This window comes from Manis javanica, chromosome 7, assembly GCF_040802235.1.
Source record: "Manis javanica isolate MJ-LG chromosome 7, MJ_LKY, whole genome shotgun sequence".
Taxonomy (NCBI): Eukaryota; Metazoa; Chordata; class Mammalia; order Pholidota; family Manidae; genus Manis; species Manis javanica.
Genome location: NC_133162.1, coordinates 48,042,985 through 48,067,166, shown reverse-complemented (window position 1 = coordinate 48,067,166; position 24,182 = coordinate 48,042,985). Strand labels below are relative to the sequence as shown.

At 39.2% G+C, this 24,182-nt stretch overlaps 1 protein-coding gene and 1 long non-coding RNA gene across 7 annotated transcripts in view; one reads left to right on the top strand and one right to left on the bottom strand.

The window, feature by feature from the left end:
* LOC140850406 (uncharacterized) overlaps positions 1 to 6,265 on the top strand; it is a 53,440-nt gene extending 47,175 nt beyond the window's left edge. Inside the window, exon 4 of the long non-coding RNA XR_012133209.1 lies at positions 4,438 to 6,265. This is a non-coding gene — a long non-coding RNA (uncharacterized lncRNA). The remainder of the gene's footprint in view (positions 1 to 4,437) is intronic.
* DNAJC12 (DnaJ heat shock protein family (Hsp40) member C12) overlaps positions 1 to 24,182 on the bottom strand; it is a 129,402-nt gene that overhangs the window by 38,027 nt on the left and 67,193 nt on the right. For 3 of the 6 annotated variants that reach the window (XM_073240977.1, XM_073240972.1, XM_073240973.1), the window contains exons 3-4: positions 17,514 to 17,592; positions 6,272 to 6,350 (exon numbers count right to left, since the gene is read on the bottom strand). In XM_073240977.1, coding sequence (XP_073097078.1) covers positions 6,272 to 6,350; positions 17,514 to 17,592 — 158 coding nt within the window. Of the gene's footprint in view, positions 1 to 6,271; positions 6,351 to 9,603; positions 9,665 to 17,513; positions 17,593 to 24,182 lie in introns of those variants that run through there. The other 3 variants (XM_073240975.1, XM_073240974.1, XM_073240976.1) reach the window with 2 other exon arrangements.

The window sequence follows — 24,182 nt, the reverse complement described above, 5'->3', positions numbered from 1 at the left end:
AGAAAAGCATATAAGGAGACTTAGAATCGCCCAGAGGAAGGAACGCCCTATCCACCGCAGTTATCCCTCCCTAACGCAGATGAGGCAACAGAAAGAGGAAGAGGAGTCGGAGGACACCCCCCTCTCAACAACCCTGAAACCGTCCTTGAAAATGGTGCCGTCAGCACCCCTCTTCCTCCGGCTTCATTTGCAGAACCGCCCCCATATCACGTACAGCCCTGTCGTCGTACGTGTGATTGCAATCAAGGACTAGAAAGAGGGGGGTGGAGGGAGTGGCTGAGAGAACAAGGAAGTGCCGCTTTCCCTGTATTTGAAGACCCTAATACACAACAGAGGTATCATCAAGCCCTAGATTTCAAGGTCATTAAAAGTCTGAAGGAAGCATCCACAACGTATGGCCCCCAGGCAGCTTTCACTGTTTCTTTAGTGGAGTCAGTAGCTTCTCTTAACCTGATGCCGGATGATTGGGCCAATGTAGCAAGAGCAGCCCTCTCTGGAGGTCAGTACCTGACATTTAAGACAGCCTGGCAAGAATTTTCACAGGACATGGCTCGGCGTAATGCCGCAGCAGGTAATCATCAATGGAACTTAGACATGTTGATGGGCACGGGTCCATATTTGGGTCAACAGAATCAGGTAGGATTCCCCCCAGCGGTATATATGAAAATAGCCATGGCAGCAGTGAGGGCCTGGAAGATGCTGCAAGGCACAGGTGACCTACAGGGTCAGCTGTCAAAGGTGTTGCAAGGATCTAATGAGCCATATGCAGACTTTCTAGCCAGACTGATGCAAACAGCCGGTCGCATATTTGGTGATGTTGATACTGCTATGCCCCTTGTGAAGCAGCTGGCCTATGAGCAGGCCAACAAATGGTGTAGGGAGGCCATAAGACCCTGAAAGAACAAAGATATGAGTACTTATATTAAGGTTTGTAGGGACATTAATGACAGCGTGGTGCAAGGACAGGTTATGGCCGCAGCCATAACTCAGGGATTGAGAGATGCTCGTGGCAGGTCAACCCCTCCTGGGGCCTGTTTCTACTGCAAACAAATGGGTCATTTGAAAAGAGATTGTCCCAAGTTGAAGGAAGCCAACGAACCTGCTAGCCGGCCCAAACCAAGATTATGCCCGAGATGTAGAAAAGGAAATCACTGGGCCAGTGAGTGTAGGTCAGTGGTGGACATGGAAGGCCGACCGCTGCCCCCTCAAGAGCCAAAAAATGGGAGGAGGGGCCCTCCACCTCAGGGCCCACAAATGTATGGGGTGGTTCAACAGATACCCAGAACTCACCACCCTTTGACAGATCAGGGAGTTCACCCAGCACTGAGGGATCACGGAGAGCAACACCAGGAAGCACAGGAGTGGACATCTGTGCCGCCACCAGACTTGTATTGACCCCCGAGATGGGAGTTCAAGTTGTAGAGTCAGATTTTAAGGGACCTTTGGCAAAAGGAGTAGTGGGTCTCTTATTGGGCCGGAGCTCCACTACTAAAGCAGGATTAATAGTACACCCAGGAGTTATAGATCCAGACTATGAAGGAATAGTTAAAATTATGGTCTCCTCCCCACGAGGAATCATGGCTATTAGCCCAGGAAATCGCATTGCTCAAATTCTTATGCTTCCTAGCAAACATGATTTGTATGCTCATAAAAATGCTGTTCGAGGACAGCAAGGGTTTGGGTCTTCTGGGGCTCCGCTGGCTTGTCTTACATTGGATTTGGGAACCAGGCCCATGCACACCTTAGAGATCAGAGGTAGGCATTTCTCAGGATTGCTGGACACAGGAGCAGACCGTAGTATCATAAAGGAAGATGAATGGCCGAAGGAATGGCCTTTAAATCAAGCTTCACAAACCTTAAGGGGACTCGGGATAGCCCAAGCGCCCCTATGTAGTGCTGCTTCACTGTCTTGGATGGACCAAGAAGGGCGCGAGGGGATAATTCAATCCTTCGTGCTAAACATACCCGTGTCCCTCTGGGGAAGAGATGTACTAACCCAAATGAATCTCAAATTTCCCACGGAAACTTTCTACAGTGAACAGTCTAACTGCATTATGAAAAGACAGGGCTACCCCGGGACAGGTGGACTTGGGAAGAAGTTGTCGGGTCGAGAAAAGCCCATTCCTTTGTCTAACATTACGCCCAGTGGATTTGGAGGGCCCTGGCTGGGTTTTTCCTCGGGGCCACTGAAGGAGAACAGCAAATAAAGATTCAGTGGTGATCTGAGAATCCTGTGTGGGTTCCTCAGTGGCCCCTTACTAAAGAGAAGAAGGAAGCACCCCACACTTTAGTACAGGAGCAGCTTGCTGCCAAGCATATTCAGGCCTCTACCTCCCCCTGGAACACACCTATTTTTGTGATAAGAAAGAAAACAGGGAAGTGGAGGCTTTTACATGACCTTAGAGCTGTAAATAAGCAGATGGTGCTTATGGGCTCAATACAACTGGGTTTGCCACTGCCCATGGCCCTGCCTAAGGCATCTATCATTATATGGATGACATCCTTTTGTGTCATGAGAGCAGCAGGGAGCTAGAGCAAGGTCTCTGTTTCTTGCAGTCGCACTTCCAAAAATGGGGCCTGGCTATAGCCCCAGAAAAAATCCAGAAGACTAGTGCCAAGAGTTATTTAGGAATGAGATTAGAAAGCACCCTGGCCAGACCCTTGAAAATAGTTATAAGGACAGATCACCTAAAAAATCTTAATGATTTCCAGAAACTGCTTGGTGATATAAATTGGGTGCGACCCTACCTAAAGCTTACTGATGAAGAGCTCCGACCTCTCTATGCTATACTGAGAGGTGACCCAGATCTAACATCACCCCGCTCACTCACTGATCAGGCAAGAAGGGCATTGGAACTCATCCAATCCTGTTTAGAACTTGCTCAAGTGGATAGAATAAATTATCAGAAACCTCTTTCCTTTATTACGCTTCCCAGCAATCATAGCCCCACAGGCGTGCTCTGGCAAGAGGGACCCCTTCTGTGGGTGTATTTAGCTCATTCACCAGGAAAGACGTTGATTTGGTACCCACAGTCTATAGCGGACTTAATCCTCAAGGGAATCAAGGTGGCAGTCAAAACCTTTGGAATAGCGCCCTCTATTATCATAACTCCATACTCAGCGACACAGTTAGAGTGCCTTGCCTCTTGTGACACATGGGCCATTGTACACACCGTCTCTCAAGCCTCCTTTGACAATCGTTACCCAAAGCATCTGTGACTACAATTTTGCTTGTCTAACCCAGTTGTTTTCCCGAGAAACACCAGACATAAACCCATACCTAAAGTAAGAGTACTGTTCACTGATGGTTCTAAAACTGGCATTGGGGCCATAGTTACTGATGATGCCTCGTGGACCTTCAAGTTCACGACTACCTCGGCCCAACAGACAGAACTATTGGCAGTGAAGCGACCATTTGAGCTCTTTCCAAAGGAACCCTTTAACCTTCTATCAGACAGCCAGTATGTAGTGAATGCCGTCTCTGCAATAGAGTGCGCAGGTCACATTAACCCCTCCTCATCCGTCTTAAATATTCTTAGATGCCTACAGCAGATAATTTGGGACCGTTCAGACCCCTTTTTCATTGGACATATAAGAGCTCATACCTCCCTTCCGGGGCCCCTCACTGAGGGAAACCATCGCGCAGATTCCCTGACTAGGGAATCTACTATGTTTGTGGTAACAGACCCTGCGGAACAGGCCAATCTATTTCACAAGAAATTTCACGCTAATGCCACCACCCTCCGCCTGAAGTTCCAGATCACTAGAGAACAGGCGAGAGCCATAGTGGGCAGCTGCAAGTGGCATGTATCGCTTCTTCCCCCTACCCCCATAGGGGTTAACCCAAAAGGATTGCTTCCCAACCACATTTGGCAAATGGATGTCACTCACATCCCTGAATTTGGCAGGATGAAATATGTTCATGTGTCTGTGGACACCTGCTCAGGTGTTATCTTTGCATCCTGCCACACGGGGGAGAAATCTCGGGATGTCATTTTCCATTGTTTGCAAGCATTTTCGGCCTGGGGAAAGCCCAAGCATCTTAAAACGGACAATGGACCAGCGTATTCATCCAAACCATTCCTTACCTTTGTCAAAACTCTAGACATCAAACATACTACCGGCATTCCCTACAACCCTCAGGGTCAGGGTATGGTGGAACGCACCCACCTCACCCTCAAGAATGCCTTATATAAACAAAAAGGGGGAATAGGAGAAGACATTAGATCCCCCAGAGACAAATTAAACATCATATTATTCATTTTAAACTTTTTAACACTGGACAAAAATGGCCGCAGTGCAGCAGAGCAGCACAGCCAACAATCCAATCCAAAACACATGCCTAAAGTTTTGTGGAAGGATGTGTTGTAAGGAACATGGAAAGGCCCGAACCCAGTGATAATCTGGACCTGAGACTTGGTTTGTGTTTTTCCACAGGACCAGCAGAACCCCGTTTGGGTGCCTGAACGTCTGATACGCAGAGTGGAAAACCCCCGAGCAGAGGTACAAGATGATCGCACTGCTTCTGCTCCTGCCATGGATCCTACAGCAGGCGACGGTGAAGCCGAGCTGCAGCTGCAGCCACCGCCGCGCTGACTATCACCATTCCTACAGCAGAGACGCTGAATGGTCTGTCCCAGGCCACTGCCTCGGCAATTACAATGCAGAATGTCATCAACGGCCATTTTAAGAATGGGATGGCATTGGTCAACCAACGCATGAACCTTCTTCAAGAACAATTGGACCTCTTGGGGGAGGTTTTGTCTGTGGGCTGCATATACGAGGGTGTATTACTGGTATTCCTTTTCATAATTATTCTAAAGCTGCCAACTTGTCCAGACAGTTAGGCAAGATGTTAACCACAAATTGGTCCAGTGAGCTTGACGAGCTCACCACTCAGCTACGGTTAGAAATTTTGAATGTTAGCTCCAAGAAGGAAGAGATGCTCTCCGTAGCTCAAATAGCTGAAGCTGTGTTAAACGCCACCAAAGCCTGGTCAGGTGTAGGTGTCATAGGAATATTGCTAATTGTGGGCCTCCTCCTGCTTGGGAGGAAAGTCTGTTCCATACAAAAACAGCAATGGGGAGAACGGAAGGTCCTGTTGCAGGCCATGGCAGTGCTAGAGGAAGGCATCTCCCGTAGAGTATGGCTTAATATGCTGGATCAGTAGTCAAGGATGGGTAAGATCGAGAGCTGCGCATATCAACCTAAGACAGGGCGCAGACCTAAGTTGTCTGTTCCCTGAGGACGGGTAAGAATGCCGCAGACTCCGGACGACCTAAGACAGGCATGATCCCGACAGCCCTTTGGTTATAAAACAATAAAGGGGGAGATGTTGGGGCCCGGCCTATGGCCGAGGCTGAGCCCCACTCTAGCTGGACAATGCCCTAAAGATGGCGCCTGCTTCCTAGACACCACCCTTCCTGGCCCTACAGCTCAGCGCATAAGGAAGTCTCCATGATTGGCTTGTCCCCATTTCCATGCTTGTGCTCATAGCATGCTTTTCACATGTTTCCAATAAGACTGAACCTGGCACGTGATCAGTCAGCTGATTGGTTGGGATATGCTATATAAGCTGCTGCCCTGGAGGAAGTGGGGGTGGTTGTGGTTGTTGTTTTTTGCTTTTGCCTTTCGCTAGATGGATGCTCGGATGCCCATAATAAAGATTCCTAATGAACCAGGCCTTCGGTAATCATTCTCCTGCCATCGCCCTAGGTGGCGGGACGCGATAACACTACTGATACTAGCCAAAAAGTGGAAACAACTTTCAATGTCCATCCACTGATAAATAAAAAGACAAAATGTGGTATCTCCATATAATGGAATTATCATTCAGCCACAAAAAGGAATGAAGGACTGATAAATGTCACAATGTGGACAAGCCTTGAGAACATTTTGTTAAATGAAAGAATCCAGTCACAAAAAGCCACATATTGTATTAACTCCATTATATGGAACATCCAGAATACACAAATTTATAGAGTCAGTAAGCAGATTTGGGGTTGCCAGGGGCTGGACAGGGAAATGGGGAGTGATTGCTAAAGAGTACAGGGTTTCTTTTTCACAACCACCTTATGAGGTGGATTTATTGCTGTTGTTATTATTTCCATTTTACAGACTCTAAGGCTGAAGGAGTTTAATGTAACTTGCCCAAAGTCCCAAAGCTACAAATAATGGAGTCACAATTCAAACCCAAGACTGCCAGGCTCCCAGCTGGTGCCTTCCTGCTCCTTCCAATTTCTTGCAGTGCATGTTACCCTCTAATCCCCACCTTCTCCTCCACCTCCAGGGATAATAATAACATCATCATTCATCAGTTCATCAGGCTGTGCCCTTGAGAAGCTCAGGATCTAGTAAGAAAGCAGACATAAAAACAATAACTTAACTACAATGTGATAAGTAGAAATATAGAGGCAAGCCTGGTTCTGCTTGGGGAGTCAGGAAATATTTAATTGGTTTTCTATATGCTTGATGTCATCCGTGAATCTTCTCTTTCTTTCACATAGGCAAACAACATTGGCTCTACTTATAAAATACACCCCAGATCTGACCTCGTCACCACCTCTACTGCCACTGCTCTGGTCCAAGCCACCATCTCTTGGCTGGATTAGTGTAGTGGCTTCTCAACTGATCTTCCTGCCTTTCTGCGGTCCATTTTCTATATAGCAGTCAGAGCAATCTTTTTAAAAAATAAGTCAGATAATATCACTCCTCTGCTCAAAATGGTTTCCGATGACTTCCTATTTCTCTTAGAATTGAAATTCTTACCATGGCTAGTAGGCCTGACATGTTCAGCCTGCCCTCTACCTCATTTTCTTCTACTTTCCCCCTGCTGTAACCACAGGAGCTTCCCCAATGTTCTGCGAACACACCTAGCACACTCCAGCCCCAGGCCCTTGGCACCTGCTGTCCTTTCTACCAAGAACACTTTTACTCTAGGCACTCACACAGCTCACTTCTTTCAGATGTCAGCTCAGATGCTGTCTTGTCAATGGGGTATTCTTTGACCATGCCATATAAAATGGCTGTGCAACCCATCAGTCCCATTCCTTTATTTTCCTTGCCCTACTTAACTTTTCTTCATATCACTTACTCCTCACAGTATATAGTTACTTGTTAATGATCTGTCTCCTCAACTAGAATACAAATTCCATGAGAGCAGAGACTCTGTTTTGTTCTGTGCTGCATCCCTTGCACTGGACCAGTGTAGCAGGTGCTCAAAAAGTACATGTTAAATGAATGAATGAATGAATGAATGCTTCCTATTTTGAATGTAAATATAAAGATATCCATATAGTACTATTCCCTGTGCTCTAAGCACCAAAGAAATGACATGTATCCTTAAAACATTTCACGAATTAGAAATATTTTAATGAGAAAAATAATTAAAATTATTTTCACTATTATAAATTAAATGAGAGTGCTTTAAAATACCTCATGGGGCCTCAACATCAAGAAAACAAATAACTCAATAAAAAAATGGACTGAGGACCTGAATAGACATTCTTCCAAAGAAGAAATACAGATGGCCAATACACACAGGAAAAGGTGCTCACATCACTAATCATCAGGAAAATGAAATCAAGCCAAATGAGATATCACCTTACACTAGTCAGAATGGCCACAATCCAAAAGACAAGAAATAACAAGTGTTGACGAGGATGTGGAGAAAAGGGAACCCTCCTACACTGTTGGTGAGAATGTCAATTGGTGCAGCCACTGGAGAAAGCAGTGTGGAGGTTCCTCACAAAACTAAAAATAGAAATACCATGCAACCCAGTAGTTCCACTTCTAGGAATTTATCTGACAAAACAAAGTCCCTGATTTGAAAAGATACATGCATCTATGTGTATCACTGCATTATATGCAATATAATGATGTGGAAGCAACCAAAGTGTCCATCAATAGGTAAATGGATAAAGATGTGGTACATACACACAATGAAATATTATTCAGCCATAAAAAGAAAAGAAATCCTCCCATTTGCAACAACATGGATGGATCTACAAGGTATTATGCTCAGTGAAATAAGCTAGGTGGAGAAAGACAAATACCACATGATTTCACCTATTTGTGGAGTATAAAATCAAAGCAAGATGGAAGGAACAAAATAGGAGTAGACTCATAGATACCAAGAAGGGAACTGCTGGTTAACAAGGGAGAAGGATTGGAGAAGATGTGGGGGGAGGGTGAAGGGGATAAAAGGGAAAAATAACTCACAATCACAATATAAGTTGGTCACAGGGATGGTAGTACAGCATGGAGAATACAGTCAACAATATCTCCCTACTTTGACAGACAGTAACTGCACTAGAGTGGGTGAGGATTTAATAATATGGGTAACTGTTGAACCACTGTGTTGTATATTTGAAACCAATATTAGATTGTATATCAAAGATATTTTTATATATAAACAAACAAAAATGAATATGTGGTACATTACACAATGGAATATTATTCAGCCATTGAAAAAAATTAATTCTGTCACTTGCAACAACATGGATGGACCTAGAGGGTATTAGCTAAGTGAAATAAGCCCATTGGAGAAAGATAAATATCATATGATTTCACTGATTTGTGGAATCTAAAAACAAAACAAAATAAGGTGAACAAAATAGCAGTAGACTCACAGACACTGAGAAGTGGCTGGTGTTTACCATGGGGGAGGGTTTCAGATGGGTAGAGGCAGGATGGTGAGGGGCAGAAAGGGACAGAAAAATTCTCAATCATAATATAAGTTGGTCATAGGGATGGTAGTATAGTATGGAGAATATAGTCAATGGTTCTGTAACATCTTCCTCTGTTGATAGATAGTAACTACCCCAGTGGGAGGGAGGATTTAATAATATGGATAACTGTCGAACTTGATACACACTGAAACCAATATAAGATTGTATATAAATGATACTTCAATGAAAAAAAAACCCTCATGGTAAGTAGTTAAGCTCCTCTCAAACAGGTGTTAGGTTGAATGTGCAGTTAATACTAACGGTACCTCCGTATCAGTTGTGAAAATACTGAAATGCTTCTGTCCCTAGTTGTTAAAGGCTTATGTTCCTGAGCTCCTATCCCCCAACACCACCATTTCAAGCATTCCCCCAGCAACCAGAATAACTGCCTGCCTCAGCAGGCACCTCTAGGACTCTGCTTGAAACTGTTCAGCACAGGTAACTAATAGGCCATTAACTAATAATCATCACTGCATGCAGCAGCAATTAATGGGTTAAAGGGAAGACCCTGGAGATGGGACTGTTGACAGCAGTAACAATTGTTACTGAAACAAATTTTAAAAAAATAAAAACCATCTGCCATAGCAGCTCACTCCACTGAGCAATCCTTCCTGTGTTGACAACATTGTAAATTTCTCTCTGTATAAATGAGATGTCACTTTTTCCAACAGGAATAAAAAGCTCATTAAATTATCACCACGGATACACATGCCAGTTGTAGGGCAGTGGTTGTAAAGAGTTATTTATTTATCTGTGAGTCACTGCTTCTTTGTAGATTACTGTTGGCAATATTTCCAGAATGAAAGCTGTCTCTTGGAATTACTCTGATATCAATCTCTAAACAATTGATGAGCAGAAAGCAAAAGAGCCTTACCTTTCCTATTAGGTGGTCTTTTCTTTGTTCCATCATCTTCAAAAGATTTGATGAAAATAAGCTTGGAAATAAATTATGCCAAGAAAACAATAAGTTCCAGGAACACATGGAAGCTTAACAACATGGTCCTAAATAACCAAAGGATCAATGACCAAATAAAAACAGAGATCAAGCAATATATGGAGACAAATGACAACAATAATTCAACACTGCAAAATCTGTGGGATGCAGTAAAGGCTGTACTAAGAGGAAAGTATATAGCAATACAGACCCACCTAAGGAAAGAACACTCCCATAAGAACAGTTTAAACTCACAATAAATGAAACTAGAAAAAGAAGAACAAATGAGGCCCAAAGTCGTAGAAGGAGGGATATAATAAAGATTTGAGCAGAAATAAATACAATCGAGAAGAATAAAACAACAGATTCAATGAAAGTAGAAGCTGATTCAAGAAAATAAACAAAACAGATAAACCCCTAGCCAGATTTATCAAGCAAAAAAGAGAGTCTACATATATAAACAGAATCAGAAATGAGAAAGGAAAAATCACTACAGACACCACAGAAATACAAAGAATTATTAGAGAACACTTGGAAAAATTACATGCCAACAAGAAACAGACAACTTTCTAGAAAAATACAACCTTCTAAGGCTGACCCAGGAAGAAACAGAAAATCTGAATAGACCAATAAAGAGCAACAAAATTGAATTGGTAATCAAAAACTACCTAAGAACAAATCTCCTCTACCAGATGGCATCACTGCTGAATTTTATCAAACATTTAGTGAAGACCTAATACCCATTCTCTTTGAAGTTTTCCAAAAAGTAAAACAAGATGGAATATTTCCAAACTCATTCCATGGGGCCAGTATCGACCTAATACCAAAACCAGTCAAAGACACCACAAAAAAAGAAAATTACAGACCAATATCCCTGATGAACATAGATGCAAAAATACTCAACAAAATATTAGCAAACTGAATTTAAAAATACATCAAAAAGATCATCCATCATGATCAAGTAAGATTTAATCCAGGGATACAAGCATGGTAAAGTATCAGAAAATCCATCAACATTATCCACCACATCAACAAAAAGAAGGACAAAAACCACATGATCATCTCCATAGATGCCGAAAAAGCATTCAACAAAATTCAACATCCATTCATGATAAGAACTCTCAACAAAATGGGTATACAGGGCAAGTACCCAACACAATAAAGGCCATATAGGACAAATCCACAGCCAACATCATACTTAACAGCGAGAAGCTGAAAGCCTTTCCTTTAAGATCAGGAACAAGACATGGATGCCCACTCTCCCCACTTTTATTCAACATAGTTCTAGAGGTCCTCACCACAGCAAACAGAAAACACAAAGAAAGAAAAGGCATCCAGATGGGTAAAGAAGAACTTAAAATGTCACTGTTTGCAGATGACATAGCACTGTACATAAAAAAACCCTAACGAATCCACTCCAAAACTACTAGACTAATATCTGAATTCAGCAAAGTTGCAGGATACAAAATTAATACACAGAAATCTGTGGCATTCCTATACACTAATGATGAACTAGCAGAAAGAGAAATCAGGAAAACAATTCCATTCACAATTGCATCAAAAAGAATAAAATACCTAAGAATAAACCTAACCAAGGAAGTGAAAGACCCATACTCTGAAAACTACAAGACACTCATGAGAGAAATTAAAGAAGATACCAATAAATGGAAACACATCTCACGCTCATAGATAGGGAGAATTAATATTGTCAAAATGGCCATCCAGCCTAAAGCAATCTACAGATTCAATTCAATTCCTATCAAAGTACCAACAGCATTCTTCAAAAAACTAGAGCAAATAGTTCTAAAATTCATATGGAATCACAAAAGACCCCGAATAGCCAAAGCAATCCTGAGAAGGAAGAATAAAGTGGGGGGGATCTCACTTCCCAAGTTCAAGGTCTACTACAAAGCCACAGTAATCAAGACAATTTGGTACTGGCACAAGAACAGACCCATAGACCAAGGGAACAGACTAGAGAGCCCAGATATAAACCCAAGCATATATAGTCAATTAACATATGATAAAGGAACCATAGACATACAATGGGGAAGTGACAGCCTCTTCAACAACTGGTGTTGACAAAACTGGACAGCTAGCTATATGCAAGAGAATGAAACTGGATTATTGTCTATCCCCTTACACAAAAGTAAACTCAAAATGGATCAAAGACCTGAATGTAAGTCATGAAACCATAAAACTCTTAGAAGACAACATAGGCAAAAATCCCTAGGATTTAAACATGAGCAACTTTTTCCTGAACACACCTCCTCGGACAAGGGAAACAAAAGCAAAAATGAATACATGGGACTCCATCAAACAAAAAAGCTTCTGTAAAGCAAAGGACACCATCAACAGAATAAAAAGGCATCCTACAGTATGGGAGAACATATTTGTAAACAACATATCCAACAAGGGGTAAACATCCAAAATATATAAAGAACTCACACATCTCAACAACCAAAAAGCGAATAACCCTATTGAAAATTGGGTGGAGGATATGAACAGACAGTTCTCCAAAGAAGAAATTCAGATGGCCAACAGACACATGAGAAGATGCTCCACATCAATAATCATCAGGGAAATGCAAATAAAAACTGAAGTGAGGTAGCACCTCATACCAATTAGGATGGCCAGTATCAAAAAGACTAAAAATAATAAATGCTGGCAAAGATGTGGAGAAAGAGGAACCCTCCTACACTGCTGGTGGGAATGTAAGCTAGCTCAACCATTGTGGAAAGTAATATGGAGATTCCTCAAAAAACTAAAAATAGAAATACCATTTGACCCAGACATTCCACTCCTAGGAATTTACCCAAAGAATATGATTTCTCAGATTCAAAAAGACATATACACCCCTATGTTTATTGCAGCACTATTTACAATAGCCAAGATATGGAAGCAACCTAAGTGTCCATCAGCAGATGAATGGATAAAGAAGATGTGGTACATATACACAATGGAATACTATTCAGCCATAGGAAAGAAGCAAATTTGCAAGAACACGGATGGAGCTGGAGGACACTATGTTCAGTGAAATAAGCCAGGTGGAGAAAGACAAGTACCAAATGATTTCCCTCATTTGTGGAGTATAACAATGAAGCAAAACTGAAGGAACAAAACAGCAACAGACTCACAGACTCCAAGAAGGGGATAGGTGGGGGAAGGGCTGATGGGAAGGGTTGGAGAAGGGGTATTATGATTGGCACACATGGTATGGAAAAATCATGGGGAAGACAGTGTAGCACAAAGAAGGCAAAAAGTGACTCTGTGGCATCTTACTATACTGATGTGCAGTGACTGCAGTGGGGTATGCAGGGGGCATTATAATATGGGTGAATGGAATAACCACATTGTTTTTTCATGTGAAACCTTCATAAGAGTGTATATCAATAATACCTTAATTTAAAAAATGTTTAAAAAATAATAATAATTAGCTTGGATTTATATTTGTCCTGTATTATACCAGCTAATCAAATAAATCACACAAGATAAACATTATTCTTGGGAAGAGAGACCTCATTTTACATGAGCAAATGATGCTGGAACCTTTGAAGAGATATTCTGTTTTAATTCCTAGGCCTACTTTGAAAATACAGAGGTTCTCTTAAATTCATATTTGACAACAGAATTTGTATTAGTAGAGCTACATTTTAAATGTAGGCCGCTTACAATTACTTGTAATTGTAATTAAGGAATAATAATGATTATTTATGACATCAGAACATGCTTTGGGAAAAAACCCAGAGGAAAATAAATCTGTTAATAGAGGTTCTCTGGCAGGAAGAGATAAGGGCAGAATTTTGCTTTCCACATTATTTGTTACTGTATGTTATTTTTATTCTAAGGAGAAAAAAAAAGAATAAAGTGGAAAAATATTGGGACATTGAATAACAGCTAGCAAGGGACAAAGAGTTCCACTTCTTCAAACAGCCAAATGTCTTTGAAACCTGTAAATCAATAACCAAAATACCATTTCACGGGTTATTGATTTAGTCCAAAACCCCTTTCTTCAGAGTCGAAGAGAAGTTAATAAAGCACTGGCCTGCAACAGTTACTGTCACTCATACACATGGGCCTGGCATGAACCCCAGACAGGAGCTTTTTGAGCTTTTTGAGAACAAGACACAATTTCTAAAGTAGAACCAGTCCTGCCTACATCATCAACACCTAGAGAGGAAAAGGGATTTCTAAAAGCTTTATTAGGATTTTTTTAATGTAAATGAGAAAGATCTAATGTTTACTTCCAAAAAGAAAACTGTTCCATTTTGTTAAATTTTTATCTTGGACTGCTACATAAAAACAAAAGGAGTCCACTGAATCATAATTAGCAACATTCATTTAGCTCTTCCTGCATCCAGGACACCTCATTAAATCTTCACAGCAGAGGCATGAAGCAATACACTATTAGTCCATCCATTTTACCTATGAGAATGCTGAGGCTCAGATAGGTTGCCCGAAATCAGCTGGGTTGTAAGTGGGATCTAGGGGCAATCCAGACAAAGCTATGTTCATATGTACTACTCTGTATGCTAACAAATCAGTAATTTCAATGGCAATGGTTGAGACTACCTTTAGTGGGACAAGAAGGTATATATACAAGTATAATTTCTTCTTTAATTTCTTTTACCCGCAATTGCTTTACAGGCTTTCACTTTAATGAAATACGTCTCTGAATCTGTCTAATGTATTCTGGACTTCTGTCATGTTAAAACTCAGCATGTGGTTGAATTTTTGTTTAACATTTTAAAATATGTTTACCAGTAACCTTAATCCTTCTCCAAGTGTGTGAAGAACCACTTCTATTTTCAAAGTCATGTGAATCCAAATTGAGTAAATGGTTGCTTAAACAGATTTAGAAACAGTTTCTATCCAAAGGCTGAATCATCTGTGAACTGCAAGCCTGACAGGAAAGGTATTGATGTCTGTGTACCTTTTCATTTAAACAATATTTACACAGTCCAGCGTGTCTGCAAACAAAAAGCCCTGAGGTAGCCCATATGTAAAAACACCCAACCCTATGACAACTGGAAATGACAACTGCACAGTGATTGATCAGATTACCAAGTAGAAATTGTTTGCCAGGGACAGAGAAACAACTCAAAACCACACTTCACTGGAAAACAACCCAATTAAAGAATAACCTGTAGTAGTGGTTGTTTTTAAGTATTTGTCAAATTTTTATACTTTTATGATAGGACATCTATGTTCATTCTAATTCCAGAGGTAATTAATATGTCTCCTAAAGAAAAGTTCATGAATTCATTCATTCATTCACCTATTCGAGAGATTATTTGCTTAAAGTAGCTGTCCTTCCATGGTAGGTACTACGCCAAATGCAGGGCATAGCACTATGAACAAGACAAGCAGGAAGCATGCCTCACCAAGCTTCCAGTACATGAACAAGCAAATGGGCAACAAAGAGACAGTGAGATACAGTTCGCTGCCTGACTTTAAGGTGCTCTTGGTAGCTTGGGCACACAGGACTTCCCAGAGGAAGTGATGGCTAAGCTGAGGCCTGATACAGGTGCATGACCTAGCTTATCAGAGCAGGGAAGGGGGGTATGTGAGCCTCAGAGGGGAGTTCCAGGCAGAGGAACCAGCAGGTACAAAGGTCTGGAGGACAGAAAACAGGGCATGTTAAGGAACCAAGGTAGTTCTATGTGGCTGAAACATGTCGTTTTATGCGTGGTGATGGATAAAAAGAGGACTGGCAAGATGGGGAGGAAGGGGGCACAGCATGAAGGAGTCTGTGCCTAAAGGCCCAGCAATGAAAAAGGATGAACTCTGGCTGCATGTACACTATGGGTAAATATCACAGACATAATGTGAAGTAAGAGGAGCCACCATAAAAGAGGGTGTGCTATATGATTCCATTTGTATGAAATTCAAACTAGACAAAATTGATCAGTGATGACAGAGATCCAAAAATGGGGGAGGGTGCTCACTTTGAACAGGACATGAAAACGGGTGCGGGAAGTGTTCTGTATCTTCATCTGGGCTGTGGTTAAACTGATCATACATAGACACAAATTTATCAAGTTCACACTTACGATGGGTGCATGTTGCCTTAAGAAAGTTATGCCTTAATAAAAAGGGAAAAAATCAAATGAGCAAAATTAATACCCAAGTATCTAACAAAAAATGACTTCACATATTAGAAAGTGATCTCTATATAAATCAAAATGATCAATAATTTCTAAAGAAAATGTGCAATGTGGAGTTACAGATAAGCCTTAATCATATTGTCCTTATAGAAAAACCATATACATGCACATACTATATGTATACACCTATAGTATACACCTATAGTAAGCATAATCATCAAATTTAAGATAGTATAACCTATCCTGAGGATAAAATCGGAGTAGGAATACACAAGAGACTTCAACTGCATTGGTCAAGTCTTAAGCTGGGTGAACATACATGGGCATTCATTCTAGTATTCTATGTATCTTTTAGTACCTATTCAATCTTTTGTTTTTTCCATAATTAAAAAGAAACACTGCTGTCTGCAGGTGCAAAGCAATTAAAGGAGTGCTGTTGAGACCTAGGCATGAAATGACTTCAGCTACCTACTAGATGGCTGTAAGGATGGAGAAGAGAGGACCACAGCAAGGGGAGAGGTGTGGAAGGTAAGTCACTAGCATCTGGTAATCCTGAAATGCAGACATGAGGGAGAGGATGGAGACAAGGTTTCTGCTTGGCCAACTGAGTGGATGCTGCTGCCATTTATTGAAATGGGGAAACAGAAGTATGAGTGAGATTTTAGAGAGGTGAGAGGAGAATAGTGAGTCTAGTTTTTGACAGAGTGACTTTGAAATGTCTCCAAATGGAGATTTCCAAGAAGCAGCTGAAACTACAGTCTGAAGGTGAGGAATGAAAACTGAGCTAAGGATAGATTTGTGAGCCATCAACAAAGAGCTGATGATTTAAACCACAGACTTGGACAAAACTCTCATAAAGTAGAGAGTAAGCCTAGAAGAGAGTTTAGGAGCGAATCCTAGGGCAGCAGAGAGGAGTCACAATAGAGACAGAAAGACCAGCCCAAGAGATTGGAGGAAAAGCATGAGGGCCTATTTGGTGCTAAGAAGAAAAGAGTGTTTCAAGGAGAGCATGGTTAACAGTGCCAACTTCAGATGCAAGTTCAGGGAAGATAAGAACCAAAAAGTAACTATTGGATTGGGCAGCTAGGTAGTCCTTGGTGATTATCAGTAGAGCTGTTTCCAAGAAAGGTGGGGAGGAATTCAGCCTGGGTAAATTGAAAACTGGATACAAGGGAATAGAGATATTAACTATGGACTTTTTTTTTTTTTTCAGGAAATTTGGCCCTAGAAGGAAAGAGATAAATAGCGGAGGAGCAGAAAAGAGTCTGGATAAGGCAGGATAATTGGTTTGCATTTTTTCAAGCTGAGGTACACATCAAATTTAAGTCTAAATTTGTGATCATGGAATTTAAGTTATGATAAAGGAAAAAGAATGAATATATCATCATATATTTTATATAGACATACTGAAAATGAAGGAAACACAGCAAGGTGCTGATCAGGACAACCCCTGTTTACAAATATACGTAAGTCATGTGAGCATTCAAGAGCTGTGAAATAAATCATAAACTGGACAAATTTTAAACCATGAAGCAGCATGTTATAGCTGAAGGAAAAATGGATGTTAAATGACTACTGTTAGAAAAAAGGCCCTACACAGTTCCCTCCCCTCCTGCATGCACTAGTGCAAAAAACATTATTTGGCATTGAATGAAAGAATGAGTTTGAGCATAACAGATAAAATAAAATTAAGTTAACGACTTTTTAATTCCAAATCCTTTTCAGCCATTATTAAATACTTACCAGCTTTGGAGTTTTCAGGATGCTTGTCAGGGTGACATTCCAGGGCTCTGACCTTAAATTCTGCCAGGATTTGTTCAACCTAAAACAAACATACTATTTAGCATGAAGGAAGAAGCTGGGCATCTGTCAGTCATTCCCAAAAAGCCATAATCAAACCCAACTCTTTATATTTGTATTTTGATTTTTCATTATAAGAAATAATTTCCTTATTAATGAAATTCAGAAAAAATGTATTAAATGCTCCTATTCAAACAGTGGTCTGTGATGCAATTAAACTTGCTATGATATTTAGATGATGGCACCTACAAGCTCAATACATTTAAATGCCAAAAAATGGTCAGATAGGTTTATCCTAAGAATATGTAAAAGATGTTTTCACACAACTGAGTTCTTCAAAAGATGTTTAGCCACCATTCATTATTCAGGGAGGACTGATCAATTTATAAATTATCCATTACAAAGCTCCTTCTTCCTGCCTTTTAGCCCTTGTCTTTTTTATTAATGATTTCACAATTTTTAGAAGAAGACATAATTTCACAGGGATGGTAGTACAACATGGAGAATACAGCCAGTGATTCTGTAACATCTTCCTATGTTTACAGATAGTAACTGCACTAGTGGGGGTGAGGATTTAATAATATGGGTAGCTGTTGAACCACTGTGTTGTATACTTGAAACCAATATAAGATTATATTATCAATGCTACTTTAAATAAAAAAGATATAATTCAAGTCTGATAATTTTGTTACCAATTAATAGCTTGGGAAAACAAACTTCAGCCCAAGTAAAATGAGGTTTGAGGGCTATCTATGATATGATTTTATTTCACTCACCCATCTAATCCTTATTATCATCATTTATCAAGACTTGCTTTTATTAATCATAACTGCAATAACAGAAGCAAGAGAAGAGAGGATTCCTGACTCTTAGAATCTGATTGTTTCGTTTTAAATCCTAGTTCTGTCCTGAGACTTTAGGCAAGTTATGTATCTTTACATTACATGAATAATGTAAGTAGAGCACTTAACACAAAGTCTGATCATAGTAGTAACTCAGTAATAGTAGCTATTTTTTTATTAAATGTCAGTGGTTAAGTAACTTGTCTGAAGTCATTTACTAGTTACTAAAAAAGCTGAGTTTTTTTGTTAACTAAGTAGTTGGACTTCAAATCCAATAATCTTAACCACTGTTTTATGTGGCCAAATTTTTCAGGCTTAGGGACCTTTAACAAGTTCCATATGTACTATCCACTGATTAGTGAAAGAAAATTACCTCTTGTTTGAGAAATGAACTCTCAAGAAGTTCAGCTCAATATTGCTGTAAGATTCATGGGAGAAAAAAAGATTCATGGGAGCAAGACATTTTTATGATCTCTGTCACCTTTAATCAATTCTCATAAAAAATTTCTTTATTTTTATAATCAAAGTCAGGCTATATTAAATATGCATGTGCATAATGCCCAAGCAGCCTGGGCTTTGTTTATATGCATATTTACTGAGAACCCCTTGGATAACAGGAAGCGTCAGACTCCTTGTTAAGAACTGTAATTAACTGTGCTCCCTCTTCCTGGGTGCTCCCAGTAACAATCAGTCACTGTAACTGCCTATAGAGCAAAGAAAATTGAGAATTATTTTTAAATTTTAAGCTGTTTAATACTCCAAAGATTCTAGTAGTAGTAAGAATTTTTAATTAACAAGTAATTTATGAATACTCACAAACTGTCTTTGAAAAAATTTCTATCAATACAGAATAAAAAGGAAAAGCCTCTTTACCCTTCTCCCAAGATAACAGGTTACAGTCTTCAAAATACATTTTTTACTTTTTTTATATAATTATTTATGTTTGTGTATATATATATACATGTATACACACACACACACACACACACACACAGAGGCTTTAATAATAAATAGATATAATTATCCCTATCTAACAAAGGCAGAAATTTTGGGTTTTTATTGCTGTTGTTTTTTAATTCATATCCCATTAGGAAATGTTAATATTAGCCCATGGAAATAAATGTGTCAAAATGGTTAATTCTCAATAGCACTAGCATGTGTGATTGCTAGTTTCTCTTTTATATTTTCTGTATTATACAAATTTCTTATTTAAAAAATACGGACTATATGTGTCTCCCATTACTTTTCATAGTTGGTCACAAAGTTTATCACAAATCTCTGACTGAAGGCTGGTTCTGGGAAAACTAATCGGTAAAGTGAGTTAGTTTGTTTTGGGTCATGTTCTATTTATCTTCTGGCATCCCCATACTATGTGCCCAATGCCCAGTGCCATTATAATAATAATAATGATCACAGCTAAGACTTATTGAGATTTACTCTGTGCCAGGCATTGTTCTAAGCACTTTGCATATAGCTTCTCATTTAATTCCCACAGCTCTATGAGGTGGGTACTATAATTATTCACATTTTGCAGATGAGGAAACCTTTTTTGTCATGAGATGGAGAACTTATGTATTTTTCCCAAGATCACACAGCTAGTAAATGGCAGATTTAAATTCAGGCAGTCTGACTCTGAATACCTATAAAAATAGTTACACATATGTGCACGTACTTATTTCATAATATGCAAATATAGCATTTATGCATGCATAATTGGCATGCATGTGTTATACTCCCAAATATTAAACATTAAGTTTAACATCTTGACATTAGATGTTAACATCTAACATTCCTTTAACATTAAGATCTCTTCATACTCCACATTTCCTTATTGAATATATATTAATTTTAGAGATTAAATTTTAAAATTTAAAAACTAACCTTTTCCAGACAAACAACAACAAATGTTGGTGAGGTTGTGGAGAAAGGGGAACCCTCCTACACTGCTGGTGGGACATAATTCCCACAATAAAAAAGACATAATTCAAGCCTGATAATTTTGTTACCAATTAATAGCTTGGGAAAACAAACTTCAGCCCAAGTAAAATGAGGTTTGAGGGCTATCTATGATATGATTTTATTTCACTCACCCATCTAATCCTTATTATCATCATTTATCAAGACTTGCTTTTATTAATCATAACTGCAATAACAGAAGCAAGAGAAGAGAGGATTCCTGACTCTTAGAATCTGATTGTTTCGTTTTAAATCCTAGTTCTGTCCTGAGACTTTAGGCAAGTTATGTATCTTTACATTACATGAATAATGTAAGTAGAGCACTTAACACAAAGTCTGATCATAGTAGTAACTCAGTAATAGTAGCTATTTTTTTAATTAAATGTCAGTGGTTAAGTAACTTGTCTGAAGTCATTTACTAGTTACTAAAAAAGCTGAGTTTTTTTGTTAACTAAGTAGTTGGACTTCAAATCCAATAATCTTAACCACTGTTTTATGTGGCCAAATTTTTCAGGCTTAGGGACCTTTAACAAGTTCCATATGGCAGATTTAAACAAGTTGATGGACAGTGACTGTGAATGGGTATGTGGGGGGGACTTGGTGAAGGGGGGAGCCTAGTAAACATAATGTCCTTCATGTAATTGTAGATTAATGATACCAAAATAAAACTAATTTTTTTAAAAAAACTAACCTTTTCCATACCCTATTAGCACAATATTTTGACCTATGCCAGGAAATACTCGTGTGAAATAGGACCTAATCTGATTTCCACTTCAATGGACCTTTTCCAAGCTTTCCCTGGCCACACAAATGCTCTCTGCTCTCCCTCCATGCACTTAAATTTTGACAGAGTAAGATCATTTCAAGCACCACCTCTTCACTGAAGTTTTTCAGATAGTCTTTCTTTAATTCCTGTTGGACTTATACACAGAACCATGTAGCACAGGACTTTTTTGTTCTCAAATTGTTTCCTGTGTATTAGCTTTGGCTCCTCAACTAGATGCCAAATTCTTTATATGCTCACACCATGGCTCACCTTTTTGTTTTGTTTTGTTTTCCCTCATCACTTCAAGTACCGGCCTGATGCTAAGTGTTGAATATGTTGAATAGATACTTGATGACAGACTGACTGATGTTCTTCAAATAACACAGCTGTAGTGTAATAGGAGCTTTCTGAAAAATGTGATTTATTCATTAAAAGAATGAACTAATTCAAGTGATGGAAATGTACACACTGCAGAATATACTGCAGAAAAGAGAAGACTCATGTTAATAAATGGGTTAATTAGCACCCATCACTTTAATTCACTTTGTTTTTTCCCACAAAACTCCAGATATTACAATATCTCTGAAATAAATTCCATGAGATCATCAGACATCATCCTAATCAAAGGATAATTAATTAAAACATGAGCTATAGAAACAATTTGAACCAAAATATATAATGGTAGTATTGGGTTATAAACCATAAAATATAATAACTACCTATTAATCCATAGTGACAGAAATAAATGAGTAAATAAATAAATGTGAGAGAAGGGATAGCTTTTCTTTACAGAAGAATTCCAAGAAATAAATGTAAAATCAATGAGGAAAACAAAGTTATCATAAGGCAAATACTGTAGTAGTAACTATTACAGGTAAGATACACCAAAGGTGCTAAAATTAATGGTGAACATCTGAGGAGATCTGCTATAGTCCCAAAGAATCTTCACCAAGATATTTGTTAATTATGAAAGGGAAAATAGTAACCATACAGTGGAAAAACCTGGCATAAGAAAACTTAACAGACACAACCTTAACCAAGTGATCAAGGTCAATAAGACATGTTAACATCATGAACCCTGACAGGATATACCGAGAAAGGCACAAGATCACTTTTGACATATTCCTTCAGAGAACCAAACCCCAATCAAATCATAAGAAAACATCAAACAAATCAGAAATAAGGGACATAATACAAAATAATTGACCATTAATCTTCAGAGTGTCCAGGTCATGCAACATAAGGAAGATATGAGAAATTGTCATTTTGGAGGAAACAGGGAACGGGACAACTGAGTGTAAAGGCTCCTGTCTTCAATCTTGGAGGAAAAAAAGGACATTACTAGAAAAGTTGATGAAATTAGAATGAGATCTACACTTTAGATCAGGGGTTGACTAACTCTGGCCCTCAGGCCAAACCTGGCCTAGCACCTGTTTTTTAAATAAAGTTTTATTGGAAAACAGCCATGGTCATTTAGTTACATATTATCTATGGCTACTTTCTCCTAATGGCAGAGCTGAGTAATTGTGAAAGACACCATAAGTCCTGCGAAGTGTAGGGTATTTGTTATCACAAGGTCAGCACAGGGTGTGATGAGCAGGATGCCTAGGTTCAAAGAGGCACTTGCTCTATCAGGCTGCTGTGCTTGCCCAACACTGAGAATTAGTGCCTCCTTAAATTTAGCGTCCTAAGAGCTCTGCCTGCCTCACCTTAGTCCTTACACTATCTATCTGGTCCTATACAAAAAATGCTTGCTGGCTCCATTGAGTTAATACTATTGTACCAATGTTAGTTTTCTGATATTGATAATTGTACTTGGCCTGATCATTGTAAATATGATATTACCATTAAGGGAAGCTGGGTGAAATAACTGGGTATAAGGAACTCTCTGTATTATTTTTGCCAATTTTCTGTAAGTCAAAAAATATTCCAAAAAATGGAGCATAGATGATTTTTAAAGCTGTGAAACTACTCTGTATGATACTGTAATTGTTTATAATGATACTATCATTGTACCTGTGTCCAAATCCACAGAATATACAAACCCAAGGGTGAACCACAATGTAAACTACTGACTTTGGGCAATTATGATGCATCAGTGTAGGTTCATCAGTTGTAACAAGTATACTACTCTGGTGGAAGTTGGTAATGGGGGAGGCATGTGTGGAGGAAAGAGGTGTATGGGAAATCACCGTATCTCCCACTCAATTTTGCTGTGAACCAAAAACTGTTTTAAAAATCATTTCAAAATAAAACTTTTAAATAACATGAATTATAGGATAGGGTAAATTAGCAACGTTCGGAGGGCACAGTATTAACTACTGTGAGACCAAAACAACACCCACAACCACAACCACAAATTACCATGTGCCAGGCACTGTTTTAAGCACTTTATGTATCATGTCTCATTTAATCTCCACAGCAAATCTACGAGGTGGGTACTATTATTATCCACATTTGCAGATTAGGAAACTGAGGCACAGAATAGTTAAGTAATTTTTCCAGAATGGTAAGATTTAAACCCAGGTGGTCTGAAGTTAATTAGAAAGAGAATAGGAAAAAATATAGAAGTTTCCATTTATGGAATTTATGCTCAGTTTTCAAGTCCATGAAATCTTGACATCAGGAACTCTTCTTGTCATTACTACCGAAATGGTGACCAAATATTAAAACACCAAATAAGATCCACACCAGAGAGGATACTTTACACCACTAGTATGTGTTGTATGCATCAGTAAGAACTTTAGAGGATTTTATAACCTGTGTCCCTTCGTGTAAAATCTGATGTAGGGGAAAAAGCTGCCTTGGAATCAAACTTCAGTAAATGTTTTTGAAATGAGGGGTATGTTGTTTTCTACTCAACAGCATGGAAATCCTCCCATGGTTTATACTTATCATTTAATTAATTTCCAATACCAGCTTTAAATTTTAAGAACTGTATACTAAAGCAAAAGAATTATGTGTGTGTCTAAACTCAACTGTTATAAGTAGAATCAAAATATCAAGTTGCTTTGAAATTCTAACTTTTAATTGCTTTGGGATATGAAC